The 12,049-nt window shown below is 34.5% G+C and overlaps 1 protein-coding gene across 2 annotated transcripts in view; it reads left to right on the top strand.

Annotated features, from left to right (window-relative positions):
* Positions 1–9,580, top strand: part of KCNJ16 (potassium inwardly rectifying channel subfamily J member 16) — a 173,177-nt gene extending 163,597 nt beyond the window's left edge. For both annotated transcript variants that reach the window (XM_053707186.1, XM_053707194.1), the window contains one exon: positions 5,901–9,580. In XM_053707186.1, coding sequence (XP_053563161.1) covers positions 5,944–7,167 — 1,224 coding nt within the window. In that variant the 5' untranslated portion in view covers positions 5,901–5,943 and the 3' untranslated portion in view covers positions 7,168–9,580. The remainder of the gene's footprint in view (positions 1–5,900) is intronic.
* The last annotated feature ends 2,469 nt before the right edge of the window (positions 9,581–12,049 follow it).

Here is a 12,049-nt window from a genome sequence, read left to right as displayed (position 1 = left end):
TTTTATCCAATACATCACTAGCTCATGGTCTCTTGCCATTTACGTGAAAGAAAACATAATTTATGCAAGAACTTACCTGATAAATTCATTTATTTCATATTGGCAAGAGTCCATGAGGCCCACCGTGTTTTTGGTGGTTATATTTTTTTTGTATAAAAGCACATTATTTTCCAGTTCCTCTTTTTTGTATGGTTTTATACTCCTTTTTACACCTCACTACTTGGTTATACGTTAAACTAAGGTGTGAGTGTGGTGGGAGGTGTATGTTTAGGCATTTTGAGGTTTGGGAAACTTTGCCCCTCCTGGTAGGAATGTATATCACATACGTCACTAGCTCATGGACTCTTGCCATTATGAAAGAAATGAATTTATCAGGTAAGTTTTTACATAAATTATGTTTTGTTTGTTTTTTACCTGAAGCTGAACAGCAGCTGGAGTGTAACTTTTTATACAGCACTTACTCTGGTGAGCTGAGGAAATTGTGAGGTCAAATATCTTCCTATTTTTAAATAGAGATGTTCAGGTGATATTTACCTGTCAGCGTTTTACAGTTATGCTGCATCACATTCAAGTGATTTAGCATATGAGTGTTCTGTCCCTTTAATTATTATTTCAATTTTATTGAATAAGAATATGTTTTACGTGCTTTAAATGTGTTTCACATTTTGAGATACCAGTTGTAAAGTGCATTTTGACCCTTTACATGTAAGAAAGGCTTTTGAAAAATTCAGCCCATCAACAGGCACATACAACAACCTGAAAGCTGTTAATTAGTTCAATGTATATTATGTGCTAATTTACTACTCTTTTGTTAATATACACCGAGATTACGAGTTTTGCGGTAACAGGGGTGCTTTGCTAATGAGCATTTTTTTTCAACACTCCCTTAAGACAACGCTGGTATTACAGGTTTTTTTAAACCCGGCGTTAGCCGCAAAAAGGTGAGCGTAGAGCAAAATTTAGCTCCACATCTCACCTCAATACCAGCGTTGCTTACGGTAGTGGTAAGCTGGCTAAACGTGCTCGTGCACGATATCCCCATAGGAAACAATGGGGCAGATTCAGCTGAAAAAAAAATCCTAAAACCTGCAAAAAAGCAGCGTTCAGCTTCTAACACAGCCCCATTGATTCCTATGGGGAAATAAAAATTAATGTCTATACCTAACACCCTAACATGAACCCTGAGTCTAAACACCCCTAATCTTACACTTATTAACCCCTAATCTGCTGCGCCCGACATCACTGACACCTACATTATACTTATTAACCCCTAATCTGACGCTCTGGACACCGCCGCCACCTACATTATCCCTATGAACCCCTAATCTGCTGCCCCCAACATCGCCGACACCTACATTATATTTATTAACCCCTAATCTGCCCCCAATGTCGCCGCAACCTACCTACATTTATTAACCCCTAATCTGCTACCCCCATCGTCGCCGCTACTATATTAAATGTATTAACCCCTAAACCTAAGTCTAACCCTAAGTCTAACACCCCCTAACTTAAATTTAATTTAAATAAAACAAAATAAAATTACTACAATTAAATAAATTAATCCTATTTAAAACTAAATACTTACCTGTAAAATAAACCATAAGATAGATATAATATAACTAATAGTTACATTTTTATCTTTCTTAGGGTTTATTTTTATTTTACAGGCAAGTTTGTATTTATTTTAACTAGGTACAATAGTTATTAAATAGTTATTAACTATTTAATAGCTACCTAGTTAAAATAAGTACAAATTTACCTGTAAAATAAATCCTAACCTAAATTACAATTACACCTAACACTACACTATCATTAAATTAATTACATAAACTAACTACAATTAACTACAATTAAATTAAATTATCTAAAGTACAAAAAAACCCCCACTAAATTAAAGAAAATAAAAAAATAATTACAAGAATTTTAAACAAATTACACCTAATCTAATCCCCCTAATAAAATAAAAAAGCCCCCCAAAATAATAAAGTTCCCTACCCTATACTAAATTACAAATAGCCCTTAAAAAGGCTTTTTGCGGGGCATTGCCCCAAAGTAATCAGCTCTTTTACCTATAAAAAAATACAATACCCCCCAACATTAAAACCCACCACCCACACTCCCAACCCTACTCTAAAACCCACCCAATCCCCCTTAATAAAACCTAACACTACCCCTTGAAGATCACCCTACCTTTAGCCGTCTTCACCCAGTCGGGCACAAGTGGTCCTCCAGAGGGGGCAGAAGGCTTCATCCAGGCGGCATCTTCTATCTTCATCCACCCAGAGCGGAGAGGGTCCATCTTGAAGCCATCCGACGCGGAGCATCCTCTTCTTCCGACGGCTAAGACTGAATGAAGGTTCCTTTAAATGATATCATCCAAGATGGCGTCCCTTGAATTCCGATTGGCTGATAGGATTCTATCAGTCAATCGGAATTAAGGTAGGAAAAATCCTATTGGCTGATTCAATCAGCCAATAGGATTGAACTTCAATCCTATTGGCTGATGCAATAAGCCAACAGGATTGAACTTCACTCCTATTGGCTGATCCAATCAGCCAATAGGATTGAGCGTGCATTATATTGGCTGTTCCAATAGAATGCAATCTCAATTCTATTGGCTGATTGCATCAGCCAATAGGATTTTTCCTACCTTAATTCCGATTGGCTGATAGGATCCTATCAGCCAATCGGAATTCAAGGGATGCCATCTTGGATGACATCATTTAAAGGAACCTTCATTCAGTCTTAGCCATCGGAAGAAGAGGATGCTCCGCGTCGGATGGCTTCAAGATGGACCCGCTCCGCTCCAGATGGATGAAGATAGAAGATGCCGCCTGGATGAAGCCTTCTGCCCATCTGGAAGTCCTCTTCTGCCCGGATCGGATGAAGACTTCTGCCCCCACTTGTGCGCGGCTGGGTGAAGACAGCTCAAGGTAGGGTGATCTTCAAGGGGGTAGTGTTAGGTTTTATTAAGGGGGGATTGGGTGTGTTTTAGAGTAAGGTTGGGAGTGTGGGTGGTGGGTTTTAATGTTGGGGGGTATTGTATTTTTTTTACAGGTAAAAGAGCTGATTACTTTGGGGCAATGCCCTGCAAAAAGCCCTTTTAAGGCTATTTGTAATTTAGTATAGGATAGGGAATTTTAATATTTTGGGGGGCTTTTAATTTTATTAGGGGGATTAGGTGTAATTTGTTTAAAATTCTTGTAATTATTTTTTTATTTTCTGTAATTTAGTGTGGTTTTTTTTGTACTTTTGATAATTTAATTTAATTGAAGTTAATTGTAGTTAGTTTATGTAATTAATTTAATGATAGTGTAGTGTTAGGTGTAATTGTAATTTAGGTTAGGATTTATTTTACAGGTAAATTTGCACTTATTTTAACTAGGTAGCTATTAAATAGTTAATAACTATTTAATAACTATTGTACCTAGTTAAAATAAATACAAAGTTGCCTGTAAAATAAATATAAACCCTAAGCTAGCTACAATGTAACTATTAGTTATATCTGTATCTAGCTTAGGGTTTATTTTATAGGTAAGTATTTAGTTTTAAATAGGATTAATTTATTTACTTGTAGTAATTTTATTTCGTTTTATTTAAATTAAATTTAAGTTAGGGGGTTAGACTTAGGTTTAGGGGTTAATAAATTTAATATAGTAGTGGCAATGCTGGGGGCGGCAAATTAGGGGTTAATAAATGTAGATAGGTGTCGGCGATGTTAGGGACGGCAGATTAGGGGTTAATAAAATTTAACTAGTGTTTGCGAGGTGGGAGTGCAGTGGTTTAGGGGTTAATATATTTATTACAGTGGCGGCGATGTCCGGTCAGCAGATTAGGGGTTAAAAACTTTATTAAAGTGTTTCCGATGTGGGAGGGGCCTCAGTTTAGGGGTTAATAGGTAGTTTATGGGTGTTAGTGTACTTTGTAACACTTTAGTTAAGAGTTTTATGTTACAGCATTAGCCCATAAAACTCTTAACTACTGACTTTTAAATGCGGTAGGAGTCTTGACAGGAGAGTGTCTACCGCTCACTTCTTCCAAGACTCATAATACCAGCATTAGGCAAGTCCCATTAAAAAGATAGGATATGCAATTGACGTAAGGGGCTTTGCGGTAAGCTTGAGTCGCGGAAGAAAAGTGAGAGGTACACCTGTACCTGCCAGACTCGTAATACCAGGGGGCTTTAAAAAGCAGCGTTGGGACCTCTCAACGCTGCTTTTTAAGGCTGACGCAAGACTCCTAATCTAGCCGATAGTATTTTAATAGACAAAACTGCTACATCATGTTCATTTAAAACATATACTTTCTTGAGTGAGATTCGGCATCTAGGTATAAACACCAGTGTTCAAATACCCTAAGTGAATAAACCTCATATATTTAAAACTATTGGGATAGTTTACACACTAGGATTTTGTCAATATTTTTACATTTGTAATGTTTTTCAATTATTCTATTAAACAGAATTATTGTATAATGCCAAGTTTTAATGCAGGTTACAAAACAAAAGTTTAATTGGGAACAAAAATAAATAGAACCAGCAAAGTTTCACATATGGCAAAAACATGTTTTTATGGTATTAATTAAAATTTTAGAAAAAATAAGAAAAAAAATGACAAATTAAATTCTGTGATATGTCTTATTAAACCATAGAGAGAAAAACCACTTTAAAGTCAAAATTTAACTTTCATGATTCAGATAGAACATCCAATCAATTTTAAATAATTTTAAATAATTTTCCAATTTGCTTCATTCTCTTGGTATCTTTTATTGTAGAGTAAAACTAGGTACGCTCATAAGAATCAGAAGTGTGCATGTGTTATGGCAGCAGTGTTTAGCAACACATTTTTTAGCTTTGTTATATAATGTTGCAAAACACTGCTGCCATAGAGTACTCTTATGAACTAACCTAGTTTTAATCTTCAATAAAAGATACAAAAAGAACAAAGCACATGTGATAACAGAAGTAAATTGGATATCTGAATCATGAAAGTTTTATTATGCACAAATACATTTAATTTTGGACATGTAATAGACAGTTAACCCTGGAACTACTACCCACACTGATCTCCTTTCTTTTTTATTTATGTTGAAGCACCAAAAATCCTTAAAATTCATCATTCTGCCAAACCGCAACCAAATCCACCAAGTTGTTGTGTGTCTACACAGTGATAGTGAAAGTACCATAAGGAGAAATAAACCAATAAAAATATTGAAAAAAAAAAATTAAAGGGATAGTAAAGTCCAAATTAAACTTTCATGATTCAGATAGGGCATGCAATTTAAAACAACTTTATAATTTACTTTTATAATAAAATTTGCTTTGTTTTCTTGGTATTCTTATCTGAATGCATTTGACAGTTTTTCACAGCTAGAGGGCATAAGTTCATGTGTTTCATATAAATAACATTGGCCCCTATTTAAGAAAGTCTGGCGGACAAGATCCGACAGTGCGGATCAGGTTCGCCAGACCTCGCTGAATACGGCGAGCAATACGCTCGACGTATTCAACATTGCACCTGCAGCTCACATCCGCAGCCTCAGAGCAGGCAGACAAGTTATGGGCAGCTTGATAAATCGGCTTCCAAGTGTTTACTATCCCTTTAATAAATAAAAGATAGAACTGGTAACTATTTGACACATTTTCTGCAATTCCAATTTTCTGTTATTTTCAAAACTAATTTAAGCAACCTTAACATAATATTATTCCACTCAGCAAAATATTTTACCATGTTTAAATAGTGCTTGTTTATCTGTGCAATATCATTCTTCTTTAGCTTACCATGAATATAAACAATTGTCTAAATTTGGTCTGTGTTATGAAAGTTATATTTATAAAAATTGTCATAAAAATGTTTTATCCATTTATCAAATTAATTAACCTTTTTTAACTGTTTTGACAGATTTTGATTCCTGCAAGAGCACATTACATCTAGCGCTGTCAAGATGAGCGTCAACTTCCACACAACAGATACCTGGAGATTAGTAAATGTTAAAGAACAAAATTCTTATCAATACAGCACACTGGGCAGGAAAACCTTCCAGAGCCGATTTATGCAGAAAGATGGAAGCTGCAATGTGTATTTCAAAAGTATAATCAAAGAGTGGGAAAGCTATGTGGTTGATATATTCACAACATTGGTGGACATAAAATGGCGTCATATGCTCATCATATTTTCATTGTCTTATGTACTGTCATGGCTGTTCTTTGGCTTCATATTTTGGATTATAGCTCTTCAGCATGGGGATATGCACAACATGGAAATCACACCTTGCGTTGATAATGTTCGCACATTCTCCGGTGCATTTCTTTTCTCTCTGGAGACCCAAACAACAATTGGATATGGTAGTCGATGCGTAACAGAGGAGTGCTACTTAGCTATTATCTTAGTTACTCTCCAGTCAGTTCTAAGTTGCATTATTGACACATTTATTATAGGTGCGGCTATGGCAAAGATGGCAACTGCACGCAAAAGAGCCCAGACCATACGATTTAGCTACTTTGCCCTAGTAGGAATGAGGGATGGGAAACTATGTCTGATGTGGCGCATTGGAGATTTCCGGGCAAATCATGTAGTGGAAGGAAATGTAAGAGCACAACTTTTACGTTACAATGAAGATCACGAAAAAGGAATCACAATGGACTATAAAGACCTTAAACTGGTTAATGATCAAATTATATTGGTTACTCCAGTGACTGTAGTACATGTAATTGACAAAGATAGCCCATTGTATGCCTTAGATCGTAAAGCGTTGGCTTCAGATAGATTTGAGATATTAGTCACTTTTATATATACTGGTGACTCAACTGGAACATCTCATCAGTCACGAACATCTTATTTACCCCGTGAAATCCTCTGGGGTTTTAGATTTAACAACATCTTGTTGACCAAGAAAAAATACTATAAAGTGGACTTTGACCAGTTTGAGGAAATGACAGAATATTATGCACCTTTCTGTAGCGCAAAGCAGTTGGACATCAACTCCCAACCAGGAAGGCCATCAACAAGCTCCATGGCCAATGGATTAACCAATGTCTCACTTAGCATAACTACAGTGTCATCACTCAGCACTGTGGATAGCAGCAGTGCAGATCATGCTGAGAACAATTCAGGACTGGTATTCCAGGAGATAAGTGAAAAAAAAGTGAAGAAAGTATTTACGACATAAAGTATAATGCTATTGGAATTTTAAAATAAATGCAATACTGGACAAGAACTGCTATGCTTCTAGACATCGTGTTGGAGTACAGTGTTCATTATGCAAACGCAGCAATATTTTAAAGTCAACAATCAAAATGGCTCCATGTCTAAGCCATAACATTGATACAAAAAAATGCAAACAAATATGTTGTAGATGCAAGTTAGAAAAACTGTAAACTGTACTGACTAATAAGTAGTGATGGTTAAATGTTTTTGTTAAAAACAACAAATGTTGTTTTTCATTGTTCTTACATTTTGCCAAACATTCCATGACTGTTTTTCTACTATTAATCAAGGCTACTATTTGAATATTTAGTAAAACATTCAACTATTAATTTTTGATTGTCAATGTACATAGAATTCTATGTAAGAATATTGGACTAAATATTCAAAAATGTAATATATGAATGTTAGTTTTGACTATTTGAATTCCACATTCAATATTTGAATGTTAACATTAAGGGGTATATTCCAATTTTTTGGTCATCCAAAATAATGTTTTTATAGCATTCTTACCAATCTCTGTGAAGCATTTGTGTTTGAATATTTTAGGTGTCCAAAATACATCAGAGATAATTCTGAACCATCTCAATTTCGTACATTGTGATTGGGTAAATATGTTAAAAGCATAAAACAGGCACATATTTGCAGACTTTTCATGGACTGAACCAAAATATGTGCACCTAATGGCAAACAGAAATCAAAATACATTATTGATTATGGCTGCTTGGCATTTTTTAAGTTTGTTAATAGTCTCTAAATAAACTCTATGATGTCATGAAAACATGCCAAAGCCTAAATGTGTAGTGCTACAATGGGAAAAATGTATTTCCAACTGCCTAAAGGTTTTGAAAAATGGTGCCAAATCTGTTTTTTGAAAGATTAGAATAGGTTTTATAAGGAGACACATTTATAAGAGGCTTGATTCTCTAGAGGTCTCCAAAATTGTCTGAAAAGATCACTGTACAATAAGGTCCTTCTTTGGATTCTGGAAAGGCATTTAGCTTGATAGCTGTGTATCTCAGGGGCATACGTACCCTTCATATAGTGTTAAATAAATATACAGTTTTCAATTATATTGAAATTTTAAATTAAAAATTATAATTAAAGTTTGCATTATAAACTGCATTAATAATTCACATTAATATCTTTTTTTTTTTTTAAATACACAGCTATATTACAATATTATGGTGTAAAACATATTTCAAGCATGGAGGAAATAATTATATTCAATGTTCATGATAATATTGTATTTAATATACAATGCAATATTAAAATACAAATTTAAAATGATATGTAAAAAAGTATATAATTCAAAGAGTACAAAAAAGTTTGAGTGGGCTGAACAGATGCCCTACTTGGTTGTTACTAAGTGCTCTCATAGGTCTTACTGTATTTTCCAAGTATTTTGCCTTTTCAAATCTCACTGGTTTATATGCCAAATATATGCTGGAGAGTTTATTATAAAAAAAACCCCAAAAAAACCAAAACATAATGCACTTATTAAGCTGATAGAAAAAGTCGTACAGTATATGGAAATCTATAAGCCAATGAAAGTTAAAATACACTAAAAATGCCTCAATTTGATTTGCATTTGCTAATAAAAAAGTGTTAGCAGAGGGTTCTCTCCCCTGCAAGATTGTCCATTTCAGAATGCTTCATAACTCACTTGCCAGGATAATGTAAGTGGGGTCAGCACCCATGCTTATGCACAAGCTTTATTTAAAATCTATATACTTTACTTTAGTGCACCTTTGTTAAAAGACACTGTGTATTTATAACGTTGCTCAAGGGCCGATTCTAAAAAGGTCTCTAGGCTGGTGAGATTCTATAAGAATGCTTGCCAGTCCTTCTATTTCCCTGGTGGAATTATATAAAGTACTGAAAACAGGGTGTCTCGCTACGGGGTGTATTCTGCATTTTCGTATGGGAAAGAGATGCATACAGAAAACTGCTCAATGAAAATAGTAATTTAAAAATCATACAAAACAATAATAATTTAACCATTTACACAAATATAGCCAGGGAAAAATTGTATTAAGGTGCAACAAAAATCGTAACATAATGTTCACCAAAAATCGTATTTTTTTAAAAAAAACTTCAAATTTGTAGGTAAATTACACAGGAATAAATTGTATTAATATGCAGATCATAAATCATAATTTAAGTACACTGGCTGTGTAAAAAAAAGCAAGAATTTTGTGCTTACTTGATAAAGTATATGCAATCTGATATTATTAGTGTCATACCAACACCTGACTGGTACTCGTACTTACTTGATAAAGTATATGCAATCTGATATTATTAGTGTCATACCAACACCTGACTGGTACTCGTACTTACTTGATAAAGTATATGCAATCTGATATTATTAGTGTCATACCAACACCTGACTGGTACTCGTACTTACTTGATAAAGTATATGCAATCTGATATTATTAGTGTCATACCAACACCTGACTGGTACTCGTACTTACTTGATAAAGTATATGCAATCTGATATTATTAGTGTCATACCAACACCTGACTGGTACTCGTACTTACTTGATAAAGTATATGCAATCTGATATTATTAGTGTCATACCAACACCTGACTGGTACTCGTACTTACTTGATAAAGTATATGCAATCTGATATTATTAGTGTCATACCAACACCTGACTGGTACTCGTACTTACTTGATAAAGTATATGCAATCTGATATTATTAGTGTCATACCAACACCTGACTGGTACTCGTACTTACTTGATAAAGTATATGCAATCTGATATTATTAGTGTCATACCAACACCTGACTGGTACTCGTACTTACTTGATAAAGTATATGCAATCTGATATTATTAGTGTCATACCAACACCTGACTGGTACTCGTACTTACTTGATAAAGTATATGCAATCTGATATTATTAGTGTCATACCAACACCTGACTGGTACTCGTACTTACTTGATAAAGTATATGCAATCTGATATTATTAGTGTCATACCAACACCTGACTGGTACTCGTACTTACTTGATAAAGTATATGCAATCTGATATTATTAGTGTCATACCAACACCTGACTGGTACTCGTACTTACTTGATAAAGTATATGCAATCTGATATTATTAGTGTCATACCAACACCTGACTGGTACTCGTACTTACTTGATAAAGTATATGCAATCTGATATTATTAGTGTCATACCAACACCTGACTGGTACTCGTACTTACTTGATAAAGTATATGCAATCTGATATTATTAGTGTCATACCAACACCTGACTGGTACTCGTACTTACTTGATAAAGTATATGCAATCTGATATTATTAGTGTCATACCAACACCTGACTGGTACTCGTACTTACTTGATAAAGTATATGCAATCTGATATTATTAGTGTCATACCAACACCTGACTGGTACTCATACTTACTTGATAAAGTATATGCAATCTGATATTATTAGTGTCATACCAACACCTGACTGGTACTCGTACTTACTTGATAAAGTATATGCAATCTGATATTATTAGTGTCATACCAACACCTGACTGGTACTCGTACTTACTTGATAAAGTATATGCAATCTGATATTATTAGTGTCATACCAACACCTGACTGGTACTCGTACTTACTTGATAAAGTATATGCAATCTGATATTATTAGTGTCATACCAACACCTGACTGGTACTTGTACTTACTTGATAAAGTATATGCAATCTGACATTATTAGTGTCATACCAAGACCTGACTGGTACTCGTACTTACTTGATAAAGTATATGCAATCTGATATTATTAGTGTCATACCAACACCTGACTGGTACTCGTACTTACTTGATGAGTGGGCAGATGCTTTCGTCTCAAGGTGTGAAAATTATTTGCGCATAAGCAATACTGTCAACTGCCATTTTAAGACCCTGAATGCTTGCACGGAAACAAGGGAACAAGGGCCATTCGACCATTGTTAAATTGACCGCACTGTCTCTTAAATTAATGGAGAATTAAACTCTAAATACATTTTATACGCATTGTGTTATGGTTATTCCCTGCATGGGTGCTGCCATGTTTAAATGTAGCTTTTATGGCATTCCAGTACTGATGTGTTGGCACTTGTGTAGTAACTCTCCTTCATATACCTGCAGTCTACCCTAAGTTTCAAACTGGCGAAACCCATAAATAGAGGCAGGTGCATAAAATGTATTTAGGGCCAGAAAACAAGTGCTCCCGGTCAAGCGTTAACTGCGTTAGCAGTAAGCTTTTTGTGTGAGCCTAGTCAAGCTTGTTTTTTCAAGTTGAAAGTGTAAATTTATTGCACGAGCGCTAAACCTGATGAGTGTAAAAAGTCGACCTTACAATATCACTTGCACAATAACTTATTCCCCCATAGACGTCAATGGAGCAAAAAAAGGAAAAAAAAGTAACACCCCACTCTCACGCAAACACGATTGCATATTCTCATATGCGCTAACCCAACATGAAAATATGAATATTTCACATTCCAATGTTCTTCACATAGCAGAATATGTTCTATGTATTCATAAATAAATATTTCAACATATATCTGATAGTATTTTTGTACAATATATATATCTATACCTACTGTATATATAGATGATTATATTATATGATTATATATAGGTGTAGATAATTACAATTGTGATAGTGCATCTTCTTTCAACAAAAGAGAGACAAAGAATAAACAGTGATTTTGTGTCATAATCGTAACTATGCATTTCTTATACAAAAAAACTTTGTGATTCTAAACATTTATAATTCTTTAACCACCTTCTTATTATTAAAAACTAAGTGCTAATATGAGAGAAAAATATATATAAAAAAATGACCTTAACGGTCCATTATCTTATCT

Source organism: Bombina bombina, chromosome 1, assembly GCF_027579735.1.
Source record: "Bombina bombina isolate aBomBom1 chromosome 1, aBomBom1.pri, whole genome shotgun sequence".
Classification (NCBI taxonomy): Eukaryota; Metazoa; Chordata; class Amphibia; order Anura; family Bombinatoridae; genus Bombina; species Bombina bombina.
This window is presented reverse-complemented; position numbering and strand designations above follow the sequence as displayed.